The sequence below is a fragment of the Pisolithus orientalis genome, assembly GCF_024613125.1.
Source record: "Pisolithus orientalis strain OTSU chromosome Unknown F5J12scaffold_371, whole genome shotgun sequence".
In the NCBI taxonomy this organism is placed as follows: Eukaryota; Fungi; Basidiomycota; class Agaricomycetes; order Boletales; family Pisolithaceae; genus Pisolithus; species Pisolithus orientalis.
Window position 1 is genome coordinate 1 of NW_026261152.1, and position 15,919 is coordinate 15,919.

Consider the following 15,919-nt stretch of genomic DNA (forward strand, 5'->3'; position numbering starts at 1 on the left):
TGTCCCACCTGTGCAGAGAGACGCCCGTTCGACACGTCCACATTCTTCGCGTACATCGTACCAACGTGCCTCTCTTACTATGTCGCCGCAGTCCTAGTCATTCTCCCCGGAACGCGTGTGTTGCGCATCGCACTGTGGCCACTCGTCGCTCTCTTGGCTTTTCGAGCCACCATGGGCATCGATTTCACAGGTGGGGACCCTCAGAAAACGTTTTTTAATGTTGATTTTGCGGTATGCTCCTGTGCCATCTTTCTCTGACGTTTGGTGATTCCCGGTCTGTGTAGCTTATTATGTTCTGCTTCGTCGTGCGCACGTTCGAATGGACAGCCGCAAAAGACCCACTCAAGCGGCATCTCCAGCTGGTTCTTCCCGTCCATCTTCATGGACGCGCTGGACCTCTCCACTAACGTCCGCGGTGTCGGTTGGAACTGGTCCAAAAGCCTTCGTTTTCCTCCGGACGCACGTCCCTCCTCGCGTGGGTTCATAGCATATGTCTTACTCTCCACTTGGTACCACAGCGTTGTATGTGGTGCATTCCACCTTGCTACGCAAGCGTTTTCGCCCGAGACCTTCACTGTTCTAAGTGGAGGCACGATCTTCGATGCGACACTTCCTCCTCTCATCCGATACTTCCGATCCGTCATCATCACTGTCTTCGCCGCAGTTGCCATCTTCGCTGTCATGCAACTGATATATGACATTGCTACGCTCATTGGTGTTATCGTGCTTCGGCAAGACCCTGCGCAATGGCCACCCGTATTCGACAAGCCGTGGAAAGCAGACTCGTTGCGCGACTTCTGGGGTTATAGGTGGCATCAACTGTTTCGGCGGACATTCGTCGTTGTCGGGGATGGCCTCTTGGGATCGCATTCGGACGTATGGGATATGTGCTGGATCATTTCTCGCATCGGGGGTAGTCCACAACATCGTGGTAGTCATGCTCAATCAAAATGTCGAATGGTGGTGCATGCTCCTCGCGTTCGGGATGATGGCCGTTGGGGTTATCCTTGAGCACATGTTCACGCGGATGACGGGGAAGGAAGTGGGTGGGTGGATTGGGAGAGTATGGTCGATGGCTTGGTTTGGCGTGGGAAGTATCATGGTGGATGGGTTCGCGCGAGCGGGGTTGCTTGCATCAACACCTTGTTGGATACTGCGTGCCCTGTCAAAGGGATCGTGGAATATTATGACGGTGTTGGATAGGTGGTTGAGGGAATGTGCATCATAGTGTGCTCTGCTTTCTCTATACTGTGACATCGGGCTACCTGCCTTCTGTATGTGCATGATCCAGCTATAGACCCGCCGAATGGCTGTTGTACACGACTGGTGTAGCTCTAATTACCCCTCTCTTGACTCTTATGAACCATGGATGGGAGATGGTGTGTCGAGTCGTCATATTTCGTCTTCTCAGTCTCCGTTTGGGAGGGATTTTGCTGGCTTCCCTTCCGAGACTCATCACCGGCACATGCATCGGTTTTAGTGTAATTCAGCTTGCTGTATGAGCGTTTCCGCCTGAGACTTGCATCGTTCCTTTGACCCCACACTTCCCCCTCTGATCCGACACATCCAAGCCAGTGTCCGCACCTCCCCCTCCCCTCCCAGCTCCACCTGCCCCCGTCAGCTCGTCTCGCTCCAACATCAACACCCTCCCGCCCCTCAATCCGCCAAATCCCATGACTGCCTACCTTCACTCGTCTCCACTGCCATCCTGGCCCACGTCCCTCCATCGAACTTCTAGCTCTCGCGCAGACATCCTCCCTGCATCTGGCCTTCTCCATCACAACAACACCCTCTTCGCTTTCCATCCACTAAATCAAACCTGCCCGACAATTCAAACGCGAACAACTGCAACAACCTCCACCACAATCTCAAAAGGACAGCGATGATAACATACCAGCGACGAGCGACTTCGTCAAGAAACTGTACAAGTACGTTCTTTTCGCGGCCATCCTTCCGATCCACTGCTTACTTGCAATCAGGATACTTGAGGATCAGTCATTCCCACACATAGTATCATGCGGTCCAAACGGTGGTTGCTTTGTCGTAAAGGTCGGTCTTCCTGCTTCTTTCTTGCTCTATCTCTCATCACTTTGATCGACCACGCGATCTCGCTTCCGACCTCGTTCTTGCTCACATCTCCCCTTCCAATAGGACATGAACGAATTCACGAAATCAATCCTCCCTCGCATGTTTAAACACTCTAATTTTGCCTCGTTTGTCAGGCAACTAAACAAATACGACTTCCACAAGGTGGGTATGCTCATATATCGTGTGCATCTTACATGCGCGCTCTGGTGTCTTTTATGACCGGAGGACATTCCCATTCTGACATGCACTCCAGGTCAAAAATGCCGATGACACCCAATGTGGTGAACACTCGTGGACATTTTGACATCCTGACTTCCACGCTGACCGGCGAGAAGCCCTGGAAAACATGAAACGCAAGGCCCTTGCAGCGCGTGTATCAGCACCATCAGGGTTCGCTATCGGACCCTCTGCGCTGGGTCATTCTGGCTCAGCCAGACCCCAAGGTGGCGTATTGAAATCTCTCCAAACGCAAACCAACACCCTCGCGTCACATACGAGTGCACTGTAGAAACGGCATTCAGAGCTCCAGCCGCAGATGACCGTCTTCTAGTCCCAAGCCAACGCATCGCATGCTCAAAACGCAACTCTTCAATCCGTCACAACAGGATTGCAGAACACCCTGTCGGGCTTTCAGAACGGAATGTCAGGGTTACAACCGGAAGTCGCAGCGCTGCAGTCTCAGAACAACTCTCTAATGACACGGCTGGTAGATCAGAGGATCGAGTGAGAGATTTGGAAAGGTGTTACAAGGACGTGCTTGGAGAAATGGTTCGTTTCCAGAGGAATATTGCTCGGCAGGGTGGTTTGATGCAGAGTTTAGTGGAATATTTTCTGCGTGCGGAAGGCGGTGAGTCTGCTTACTTTTTTTGGTCTGGATCTTGCTCTGTTCGTTCGTGTTCCGTGTTATTTGGACCAAAGAAATGGTTGGGTTGTCAAGGGAAACTAGAAGATGGGAGTTGGGTCGCGGGTGCAATGGATCCTTGCACCCTACCCCGTGTACCCTGTGCCTGCGTCTCCGATGCACGTTCGCATACTCATCGTTGTTCCTCAGCGAAGCACGAAGATTCCGTTTTCGCAACACCCATCGCATCCGGACCAGCACCACCTACAGCTGGCCTTGCAAATAACTCTCAGCAAATACAAAAACCCCATACACCTGTAATGCCTCCCCCGACAAGGGTAAGGTCTCTGGAACACAGTATGACTCCCAACACGCATCCACCTCTGTCGTTTGGCATGTCGATGAAAACGTCGACCACGGCGGCTGCGATGTCAGCGAAGTTGCTGGCTTCGCAACAGCCGCAGCGATGTCCGTTTTTGCAGTCCCTCACTGCGTCTCATTCGCAGCACATGCTTGGATCCCATGGACATGGACATGGACACGGACCACATGGACCACCCGTGACGTCTGCCTCGTCATCGACCCTTTTTTGGGCACTATCAAGAAGTCAGGCTCAAGCACAAGCACAGGCGCAATCCCAGTCCCCGTCTCCATCAGTTTCACGAGCACAAGGTCAGCGCAAGGACCTGCTGAGCCACCCGTACAATCAATTCAATCGATTCCATCCATGCAGGAACAGATATCTTCCATGCAAGAAACAATCCCTCTCTCGCACACGATTCCATCTATGTAATCATCCATGTAGGAATCAATGTCTTCCTTATAGCAAGTGACATCGATGCAACAAATGGTGTCGGCTATGCAGATGGTGCAACCAATGCAGCAGATTCAGTTTTTACCCGTCCATGAGGCCCATCGCGTGCTTGGCTTGGTTGGCGATCATCGGTATCCGGATCCGACCGCGATTGCGAGGGCGAGTTTGGCACAGATGAATGAGATGTCGAGGAAGGCTGGAGCGTCTGCTGAAGTGACGAGTAATGGTACAGGTTCGGGAAATGGAACCAGACTGGAGGGGACGGATATGACGAGTGGTGATGCTCCTTTTTTGATCCCTCCGGATACATCTTGGGATGGGACAGTCCAAACGGTTCACGAGGGATTACAGGTGTTCACATTGGGACATTTGCTTCCGAGGAGTGCGCTTGATGATGCGAATGGAAATTGGACGTATGGTGGGGATATACCTGGTACGCCAAATATGAATGGGGGTGGGAATGGAGACGGAAATGGATGTGCTGATGAAGACGGTGTAGGTGGGGATTGTGAAGGGGAGGGGTTCGAGAAAGAGGAAAGTCCAGGTGCTGAAGAAGTCGTGCGACCTACACCCACGAACCCCGGCGTCCGAGAATCTTCATCAGCGACTTCCAGAGCCACGACACCTTCGACTGGCGGTGGACAGAAACTACGAGTCAGGAGGTCAACGTTCGTCCCAGGATGGGCAGTCCCACCACGCGTACTTCTAGTGGACGACGACGCGGTGAGCAGGAGACTGAGCAGCAAGTTTTTGCAGGTATTTGGGTGCGCGATTGACGTGGCAGTGGATGGAGTGGGAGCGGTGAATAGGATGAACTTGGAAAAGTATGATTTAGTGCTGATGGTGAGTTGATCTCTTTACGCGGCAGCGCCTTTGGGGGCCGGCTGTTGACACACTTTGGGTTTTAGGACGTTGTAATGCCGAAGATGGACGGTATATCGGCCACATCGTTGATCCGCCAATTTGATCACGTTACACCTATCATCTCAATGACAAGTAATTCGCATCCGAGCGAGATCATGATGTATTATTCGTCAGGCATGAACGATGTGTTACCGAAACCATTCACCAAGGAAGGGTTGTTGGATATGTTGGAGGTGAGTTCCTTTTTGCACCGTATTTTCTATTTGTGTTGCGTGTGACGTGGCAGGATGGGGCTTACGAAGTTATGGTCTCGTACAGAAGCACCTCATGCATCTCAAGGTCATCCAGGAGATGTCGAGGGACCCGAGAATACCATGTGCTCTGCGCCTCTCGACAGATAATTCGTTAACGGATGCGCTTGTACCCGCCTCGGCGACCCCTTCTGCTGCTACTACATCGACGTCTTCCACGTCTTCCTTGGGAACGACTGTGGCTTATTCTGGGAGGGACAGCGGTGGAATTGGACCCCCGTCGGCATCCACAAACGCAGAGGGTGTAGATGGCAACGGAAACGGACCGTTGTTCATGGGCAGGGTTGGAACTGACATACGGATTGATCCGCTTGTGGGGATGGGGCTGACCGAGGAACGATATCAAGCGATCCTCAAAGACCTCGTGAACGGCGATAATTTGGGTGTGCCGGAGGGGTTTGGCTTTGATATGATGGAAGAAGAAGGGATTGTCGATGTGGGTGTAGGTCTTAGTGAAGGGATGAGTGGTGGTATGGGTATGGGGGAGAAGAGGGGTTTGGAAGAGGAGCAGGATGGAATAAGGGAGGTGAAGAGGGGACGGTTTGAAGTACTGGATTGAGGCTGACGGTGATCTGCTCCCCTCCTATCTCTTCCTGCCCCAAGTGATTCTAGCCTCGCCCGCCTTTCAACCCGACTCAACCGCCCGTGTCGTGGCATTCCTCCCAATGTCTATGGCGATGCCAGCGCCCGCTACTTATGGTCATGTTCCTGGTATTGTCTCACCGGCTCGGCATCCTTTCCACTGCATCAAGCTCTCCGGATCTCCTGCTGATCGTCGCGGTTGCAACTAGCCCCGCGAACTTCGTTGCTTCTTTCTATACCACCGTCGTTCGATTTCAAGCGCGACGTACTAATCCATGCGTCACATGTTCACGCGCTGCACACGTCACACAGTGGTACCCCACTACAACGACCTATCCACTCACCACGCCAGCAAAACTGATGACGACGCACGCACGCACGCACGCACCTTATGACTTGCACATATGCAATCGGTTTTTTTTTTTCCTGGCTTACTTTTTCATGCTGATGTTTCTTTGCACATCTGTACCCATTGACAAAGTCTTTTTTTCTTTCATGCATGCCTACAATGCTATCTTGTCGTTGCTATCGTATAGGAATTTACTGCGTTGATGAATCGATAATGATAATGTGCAGACGGTAATCTTGGATATATGTAAAAAAAAACCATCAGCTGAATGCTGAGCCTAATACATAGGCGGTGCGTCTGATTCTAATACGTGTATGAAGAACACGTGTATGTATATTTGTAGATCTGTGACCATGACGGGGGCGTCTTGGGTGTAAGTACTCTAGCCATGACACGGAGATGCGGTACAACCTGCAGAAACCCTGAGCGGTACCGAGTGCTGATGCATGACAATTTCAACTTGAATTGAAACGTGTACCGCACAAAACGATTCAATCTTCGAGGATTAGAGGCCCTAACGGCTGGATATGTCTAATCATATGAACAAGTCCTCTACTCGAAACAGTAGCGTCTGTGGAATGGTTCTACCAGGAGCTAGACAGTAAACTTCAAATGACGGATGAAAAGACACCATACACACAACCGGGAGATGACAACGAGAATGGAATGGCTGCGGAATTCAGGTGTGTCCAAAGGGCAGCTTACTAGCCAAGCCAACTGCCCACCTTCTCCCACACTACAGCCTGCTCCTCTGTCCACTCTTCCCTTTTCTCCCGCACACATGCAGGACATAATCCCTCAGCTGCCCAGTCGAGTTGCTTTATGGATTCCAGGGTCTCGAGAGGTTTGTACACCCCACCATCTGAGATCGCGGAGGGGATGACAAGTGACATCCATTGATCGGCAAACACGTCCGTGCATGCCATGTGTGGCGTTGTGGGCTGGGAAAGAAGAGCGTTAAACAGGAGCGAAAATTGTAGTTAATAGGGCGTTCGATGAGAAAGGGGAGGGGGAATCATTCATTGCGTGCCGCAGTCCGACTGGCGGTTTTGGGTACACACAAGAGACGCACAAAAGATCGCACCTACCGGCGTGAACAATATGGGCGTGAAATGATCCACAATCCCAGCCATCAACCTCCCGCATCTCTCTACATCTGCGGGCGACAGGACACTGTGTCTCGTCTTCGAATCTTCGACGATGTCACCTTGACTGTTCTCCAGATTGTTTTCTCTTGTGTTCACTTTTCCCTGCTCACCTACCTCTACCTCTTCTGTTTCGAAGTCGGTTGTCGTGACGAGGCTGTAATATATGCCCTTTCGGATCTGAGGACGAACACGATTATTTTCCGTATGAAAACGTGTTATTCACACGATGGGACCGATCCAGACATGAGTACGTCCGAATACAGGTATAAAAAAACGGTTGAGTCGACGGAGACGGACTTACCGATCTGATGTCATACGCCGTCGTCAGTGCCAATGCCTCCTCGAGATGATTGGGATGCGTAAATGGAAAAGGACCACTTGGAAACATCGCTTCTAAGTAGCTTCGGACGAGAGCGTGTAAGTCGGGGAAGTCGAGCTGAGATGGGGAGGACACGCGGAGGATCGAAGCGACCTGATTGAATGGAGACTTTGATGATAGAGGGCTGTGAGGGGGAGGGGAGAGGAGTTCAATCGTCAGTATAACAATTGATATCGGGCCATGGTTGTTGCAACGGAAACACGGGAAAATGCTCACGTATCATGGTATAAATGTTCCAGCAATGACACAAATTCTTCCACCCGTACGCCAAGTCCAGGTGGGACTGTCACCCTTGATATTCGCGAATTATCCGACACGAGCGGCTCTCCTTCGTCTATACCCGAACCTTTGAGAACACGACCAAAGTATGTCGAATGTCGAGCGAGCAGGCTCGAATGCAGTTTGAATAGAACTGTGGCTTCCTCCTGGGCACGATCGCTGAGTGTCCGATGGATGGTGACGATGACGGAACCATCATTGAACCAGTACTTGGCGTGCTTGTCACTTCGAATCGCTATTGCATTGGATAATGGCATACCCCTCGACGTCCGAGATGGACAGGTAATGATGCGAACCGACGCTGAAAGTTACGTAAGCACATGCGTAAGTGAGAAGATAGGCGCCTTGATATCGGAAGGACTTGCTCAATACCACGACGACGGGCTTCACGCTGATCCTCGGCACGTCTTAAAGTCCCATTTTGAAGTACACAGAATCGTATCTTACATTCACATGGCTCCTGGTCGTATCAAGACGTGGTTCAAGTCGTTCGGCAGTGATTCGCATCGCGCCCGCCAGAGCGATCCAAGTGATATAGTTCCTGCTGCAACTGAAGCTACGGCTGCAGGTATGATATTGTTCTAGCCTACGAAAATGACATGCTTAATATCGGGACACAGAACCTAGCGATCTTATTGGTGATGTGGCGAATCCAGTTCCCCCTCAGATTGAGACTACTCCGCAAGGTATTATTGTCGCTCTTCGTGAAATCCAAGTTGTCTAAGGCGGAGTCGCAGCAACTGCGTCTTCTGGACCTGCTTACCGTCTCAATTCTGAGATGGCTCAAGAATACATGAAAAAAATCAAGCGCTTTCGAATTCTGGTCATGGGCAGAGCGAATGCCGGTAAAACCACCATCCTCCAAAGAGTTTGCAACTCTACAGAAAAGCCAGAGATCTTGGATGGGAAAGGAAACAAGGTATAGTCCTATCGGGTTGGTGAGACCTATCTAACAATTTCAGATGGATGGTGGTGTCGTGCAAGGCACTTTGGAAGTAAGATGCCATGTTGACTCGTGGAAATTGATATTGATGCTGAGTTCTCTCAGCGTGGTGTCCATAAGATTGAGCATGAGCTCGTATTTCGTAGTAACCCAGGCTTTGTGTTCCATGACTCCTGTGGGTTCGAAGCAGGTTCCACCCGACAGTTTGACGAGATGAGGAAATTTGTGGTTGACCATGGAACCACAACAAGGGTGAATGAACGAATCCATGCCATCTGGTAAGGAATACATTGCGAATAACTACAGGCTAAGTGAACAGATGGATGTAGGTTTTGCATCCCCATGACAGACTACCACAGGACAGTAACTGCGGCTGAGCAGAAATTTTTCAATGAGTGTGACACAGGTCATGGTAAGAAAAAGACTTGCACAGAGGATTGCATGTGACTAAACTTCTGCATAGTTCCTGTGATAGTGCTATTGACCAAAGCGGATGCCTTGTACCTCCCTGCACTTAGGGGGCTTCTGGATCAAGGTTTGGCCATAGCTGAGGCAAAGGAAAGGGCAGCAGAAAAGCAAGGAGAACTGTTGGACAAGTGGCTTGACCACATAAAACAGGAACTTGGCAATTGCAAGTTTCCACCTAAGGGATATGTATCACTTCAGAGTGAGTATTCCATCACTCAGAGGTAGTGCTACTAGAAAATTCTGGTGGTGGCAGAGATGCATCAAGAGCATGCAGACTGCAGTGCTGTGATGGATTGCACAGCAAATGTGTTGAATGAGGAAGGTTTACAAAGGTTACTTATATCAACCCAGCAGTCAAGTATTGCATTGTGTGTTCAATATGCGGTGCACAAGTAAGTAAGCAAGTATGTTTTGGTGCAGATACTGATCTTCTGAAGGACATTGAGAATCAGAATGGAACTAGGTTTCAAGGAAAGATTGCAGATAGATGCAAAAGATTTGGAATGTGGCATGCTGAAATGGTTTCCAAATTGTGGTGTAAGCATCAAAATTCTTCCAACATGTGGAGAAAATGACACTCAATTTTATGTTCCCTTGCATGTACTAACAGGGTGTGAGTAATCAATGGCATGGCCATGCTGGATTTGCTGACTAGGATCATTCACACTCTTGATGTTATGGCATGGCAGTATGTGAGTGATTTCATGGCATGTGTAGCTGGATGTCTGCTCAATGGCCTCACTTGCACTCTTGATGTTGGTGGCATGACAGTATGTGAGTGATTTCATGGCATGTTTAGCTGGATGTCTGCTCAATGGCCTCACTTGCACTCTTGATGTTGGTGGCATGACAGTGTGTGAGTGATTTCATGGCATGTTTAGCTGGATGTCTGCTCAATGGCCTCACTTGCACTCTTGATGTTGGTGGCATGACAGAATGTGAGTGATTTCATGGCATGTTTAGCTGGATGTCTGCTCAATGGCCTCACTTGCACTCTTGATGTTGGTGGCATGACAGGAGGTGAGTGATTTCATGGCATGTTTAGCTGGATGTCTGCTCAATGGCCTCACTTGCACTCTTGATGTTGGTGGCATGACAGTGTGTGAGTGATTTCATGGCATGTTTAGCTGGATGTCTGCTCAATGGCCTCACTTGCACTCTTGATGTTGGTGGCATGACAGGGGGTGAGTGATTTCATGGCATGTTTAGCTGGATGTCTGCTCAATGGCCTCACTTGCACTCTTGATGTTGGTGGCATGACAGCATGTGAGTGATTTCATGGCATGTTTAGCTGGATGTCTGCTCAATGGCCTCACTTGCACTCTTGATGTTGGTGGCATGACAGTATGTGAGTGATTTCATGGCATGTTTAGCTGGATGTCTGCTTGATGGCCTCACTTGCACTCTTGATGTTGGTGGCATGACAGGATGTGAGTGATTTCATGGCATGTTTAGCTGGATGTCTGCTCAATGGCCTCACTTGCACTCTTGATGTTGGTGGCATGACAGTTTGTGAGTGATTTCATGGCATGTTTAGCTGGATGTCTGCTCAATGGCCTCACTTGCACTCTTGATGTTGGTGGCATGACAGGATGTGAGTGATTTCATGGCATGTTTAGCTGGATGTCTGCTCAATGGCCTCACTTGCACTCTTGATGTTGGTGGCATGACAGGGGGTGAGTGATTTCATGGCATGTTTAGCTGGATGTCTGCTCAATGGCCTCACTTGCACTCTTGATGTTGGTGGCATGACAGGATGTGAGTGATTTCATGGCATGTTTAGCTGGATGTCTGCTCAATGGCCTCACTTGCACTCTTGATGTTGGTGGCATGACAGTGGGTGAGTGATTTCATGGCATGTTTAGGCTGGATGTCTGCTCAATGGCCTCACTTGCACTCTTGATGTTGGTGGCATGACAGTAGGTGAGTGATTTCATGGCATGTTTAGCTGGATGTCTGCTCAATGGCCTCACTTGCACTCTTGATGTTGGTGGCATGACAGGAGGTGAGTGATTTCATGGCATGTTTAGCTGGATGTCTGCTCAATGGCCTCACTTGCACTCTTGATGTTGGTGGCATGACAGGCTGTGAGTGATTTCATGGCATGTTTAGCTGGATGTCTGCTCAATGGCCTCACTTGCACTCTTGATGTTGGTGGCATGACAGGATGTGAGTGATTTCATGGCATGTTTAGCTGGATGTCTGCTCAATGGCCTCACTTGCACTCTTGATGTTGGTGGCATGACAGGGGGTGAGTGATTTCATGGCATGTTTAGCTGGATGTCTGCCTCAATGGCCTCACTTGCACTCTTGATGTTGGTGGCATGACAGTATGTGAGTGATTTCATGGCATGTTTAGCTGGATGTCTGCTCAATGGCCTCACTTGCACTCTTGATGTTGGTGGCATGACAGTATGTGAGTGATTTCATGGCATGTTTAGCTGGATGTCTGCTCAATGGCCTCACTTGCACTCTTGATGTTGGTGGCATGACAGTGTGTGAGTGATTTCATGGCATGTTTAGGCTGGATGTCTGCTCAATGGCCTCACTTGCACTCTTGATGTTGGTGGCATGACAGGAGGTGAGTGATTTCATGGCATGTTTAGCTGGATGTCTGCTCAATGGCCTCACTTGCACTCTTGATGTTGGTGGCATGACAGAATGGTGAGTGATTTCATGGCATGTTTAGCTGGATGTCTGCTCAATGGCCTCACTTGCACTCTTGATGTTGGTGGCATGACAGTGGGTGAGTGATTCATGCATGTTTGGCTGGATGTCTGCTCAATGGCCTCACTTGCACTCTTGATGTTGGTGGCATGACAGTAGGGTGAGTGATTTCATGGCATGTTTGCTGGATGTCTGCTCAATGGCCTCACTTGCACTCTTGATGTTGGTGGCATGACAGAGGCTGTGAGTGATTTCATGGCATGTTTAGCTGGATGTCTGCTCAATGGCCTCACTTGCACTCTTGATGTTGGTGGCATGACAGGATGGTGAGTGATTTCATGGCATGTTTAGCTGGATGTCTGCTCAATGGCCTCACTTGCACTCTTGATGTTGGTGGCATGACAGGGGGTGAGTGATTTCATGGCATGTTTAGCTAGATGTCTGCTCAATGGCCTCACTTGCACTCTTGATGTTGGTGGCATGACAGTATGTGAGTGATTTCATGGCATGTTTAGCTGGATGTCTGCTCAATGGCCTCACTTGCACTCTGATGTGGTGGCATGACAGTATGTGAGTGATTTCATGGCATGTTTAGCTGGATGTTCTGCTCAATGGCCTCACTTGCACTCTTGATGTTGGTGGCATGACAGTATGTGAGTGATTTCATGGCATGTTTAGGCTGGATGTCTGCTCAATGGCCTCACTTGCACTCTTGATGTTGGTGGCATGACAGTGGTGTGAGTGATTTCATGGCATGTTTAGCTGGATGTCTGCTCAATGGCCTCACTTGCACTCTTGATGTTGGTGGCATGACAGAATGTGAGTGATTTCATGGCATGTTTAGCTGGATGTCTGCTCAATGGCCTCACTTGCACTCTTGATGTTGGTGGCATGACAGAATGTGAGTGATTTCATGGCATGTTTAGCTGGATGTCTGCTCAATGGCCTCACTTGCACTCTTGATGTTGGTGGCATGACAGAGGGTGAGTGATTTCATGGCATGTTTAGCTGGATGTCTGCTCAATGGCCTCACTTGCACTCTTGATGTTGGTGGCATGACAGCATGTGAGTGATTTCATGGCATGTTTAGCTGGATGTCTGCTCAATGGCCTCACTTGCACTCTGATGTTGGTGCATGACAGTGTGGTGAGTGATTTCATGGCATGTTTAGCTGGATGTCTGCTCAGTGCAATACCTTGTACTGTTCATGATGATGGTATGGCAGAATGTATGTGAATTTAATCCAATGTTGGATCTTTCCTGATTCCCTTGGCTTCCATACTTTGGGTTCCACTTGGCTTGTAGCTTGTAAGTGTTTCTTACTCTGTTACCCCTGGTATTTGCTACATTTTATGGACTCCCAAACCACTTTTTATGGCAGAATGTGAGTGGTTGCATGCTATTTTGCACGCATATACTGATCATGGTTCTGTGGTGGTGCCCCTTTTTTTCCCTCTTCTATGGCAGGAGGTGTGTAATCTATAGCAGCCCCAACTGGCTACATTTCACATCCATGTATACTTTGGTCATATTTGTCACAAATGTGACATTAAAACTCTTAGCTTGTAAGCATTGGCCCAATACCCCTTTTGTCTAAGGCAACATACAGAGTACCAGTCAACATTTCAAGTCAATTCTGCTGTCCAAATGCCAGCTCTGCCCAAAGATGTCACTTTGTTGGGGAGGTTCCCAAGTCTCCAGTCAATGGCTGAACATGCCATTGGTAAGTGTTTCCCATTGCCTACACAAGATATACTCACTGCTCTAGGATGCTTGCTTGTTGCTGAGCATTCTTATTTTTTAATGCAGCAAGGGCAACATCTTTGGCAGGAGGTTTTGTCATTGAGTGTGGAGGAATACAACAGGTTCAAAATACAACCTGCGATTTCAAATGCTGTCAAGGCAGCTTTTCATGACCATAAAGGTGATATGGATGCTTCATGTGATGCTATTATCAAGATCATCACTGAGCATCGCATGTGTAAGTGGACATCTTCACTACTTATGGAGTTACCATTCTGAGATGTTTTCAGCAAACATGCTGTTGAAGGCCAATAAAGTTTGAATATGGTCAAAGCATTAAGAGTAGCATGTCTAGGTATGGGACTATTTCTTATCATCAATTCATAAGGCATGCTCAATATTCAAAATGCACTGCAAGATACCTGGCATCAGTGTGATGTTGGTGCTTGTCACACATAAACCCATATCTCTGCTGTTTCTTCACTGATTTGAATGTTTGAAGTTTGAAACATTGTGTTTACTTGTTTACATTGATGTGATGTAAAAATATGGAATCCAACCAGAGAATGTTTCTGAACCAATGGTAAATACTCCTACATGTAAGTACCCATGGCCAAGGCTATGCTTATGTACAGGTTTCATAAGGTGTACCTTTGTATTTGTTCCAATCATGCTCATTGCTTGCAACAATGCCTCCACCATCAAGTGCACTCAACCCAATGGCTTTAAAACCCTGCTGCAAGATATTCAGGTCATAGTGTGATAGCTTTTGAGGTTGTCATGTGTTTGGAGACCAATTCATCTGAGCCAGTCCAATGCCTAGAAGAGTCTGGACCAGAGTTGGCAACCCTGGTGACCATCACTGCTTAGTAGCTGCAACCCAGCACTCCCAAATTCTGTTTCAAAGTCAGTTGTCATGAGGAGAGTGTAACAAATGCCCTTTCGGATCTGAGGACGAGCACAATTATTCTCCGGTACAAAGACGTGTTGTTCGCACGATGGGACCGGTCCAGACGTAGGTCCGTCCGAATACGGGTACAAAAAAACGGTTGAGTTGACGGAGACAGACTTACCGATCTGATGTCGTACGCCGTCGTCAATGCCAATGCCTCCTCGAGATGATCGGGATGCGTAAACGGCAAAGGGCCACTTGGAAACATCGCTTCTGAATAGCTTCGCACGAGAGCGTGTAAGCCGGGAAAGCCGAGCTGTGATGAGGAGGGCGCGCGAAGGATCGAAGCGACATGATTGGAGACTTCAATGATAGAGGGCTGTGAGGAGGAAGGGGGGAGTTCAATCGTCAATATAACACCTGATATCGAGCCATGGTTATTGCAACGTAGACACTGAACTACGCTCACGTATCATGCAATAGATGTTCCAGTAATGACACGAATTCTTCCACCCGGACGTCAAGTCCAGGTGGGACTGTCACTTGTGATATTCACGAGTTATCCGACTCCACTGACTCCCCTTCATCTGTACCCGGGCCTTTGAGCACGCAGCCAAAGTATGTCGAGTGTCGAGCGAGCAGGCTCGAATGTAGTTTGAATAGAACTGTGTCTTCCTCCGGGTCACGATTGCTGAGTGTCCAATGGATAGTGACGATGACGGACCGTCGTCGAACCAGTACGTGGCGTGCCGGTCACCTCGGATTGCTATTCCATTAGATAATGGCATACCCCTCGACGTCCAAGATGGTCAGATAATGATGCGAACCGACAAAGCCAGATCAGTTTATGATTACGCAAGGGAAGTCCGTACTATGTAGCAGAATGCCAGCCAGTGATCAATACAGTACTTTGCTGAGTCTCTGCAGGGAATTCAACAGTACATCCCCCTGCTTGACCACTTTCTCATACTGTGCCGTCTTGATCGACGGTCTGGTCGTCTCCACGATCCCATGCACTTTATCGATCGTGCAATGCAACCGCCCATTTGCAATGAACCGCGAGAGTTCCCTACGCCAGTCCCTTCAGTACATCCTACCAAAAAGAAAAATCGACCCACCTGTCGATGTAGTCAACGCTCATGCCAAACGCGCCACCGAGACTCTCTAGCGTCACGCTCCGATACGATTCCAATAGTTGTGCATAGGCGAGGATACGCATCTCGCGCACGTAGTATCGAGTGTGGGGAGACAAAAGTCGGGAAGGGAGTAAATACGTTTGTTCGAGTGTGGCTGTCGACAGAACCCCATCATAGTGGACAGGGTAATAATTCCATGAAAAGAAAAAGTTGACGTCAGTTTGTGTGGGTTCATTGATAAGGATTGCGGTGAGAGCGTACCTAGCGCTACGAAAAATTTTGCGTAGTGGCAGTCATAGAGATTCCGCAGAAGATCTTCCAAGACAGGCAGTTCTGGAAGAACCGAGATGACTTCAGGAGAGGCAATGAGCTGGGTGGAAGCAGCGATGATGAGTGACATGTAAACCACGCCACA

The 15,919-nt window shown here is 49.1% G+C and overlaps 1 protein-coding gene across 1 annotated transcript; it reads left to right on the plus strand.

Moving 5' to 3' along the window:
• F5J12DRAFT_917367 (uncharacterized protein) lies at nt 1-1,150 on the plus strand. Its single transcript, XM_051749198.1, has 2 exons — nt 1-231; nt 285-1,150. Exons 1-2 carry the CDS (start codon nt 218-220, stop codon nt 1,009-1,011), a joined length of 741 nt encoding a protein of 246 aa, XP_051593975.1. The 5' UTR covers nt 1-217; the 3' UTR covers nt 1,012-1,150.
• Nucleotides 1,151-15,919: the final 14,769 nt, after the last annotated feature.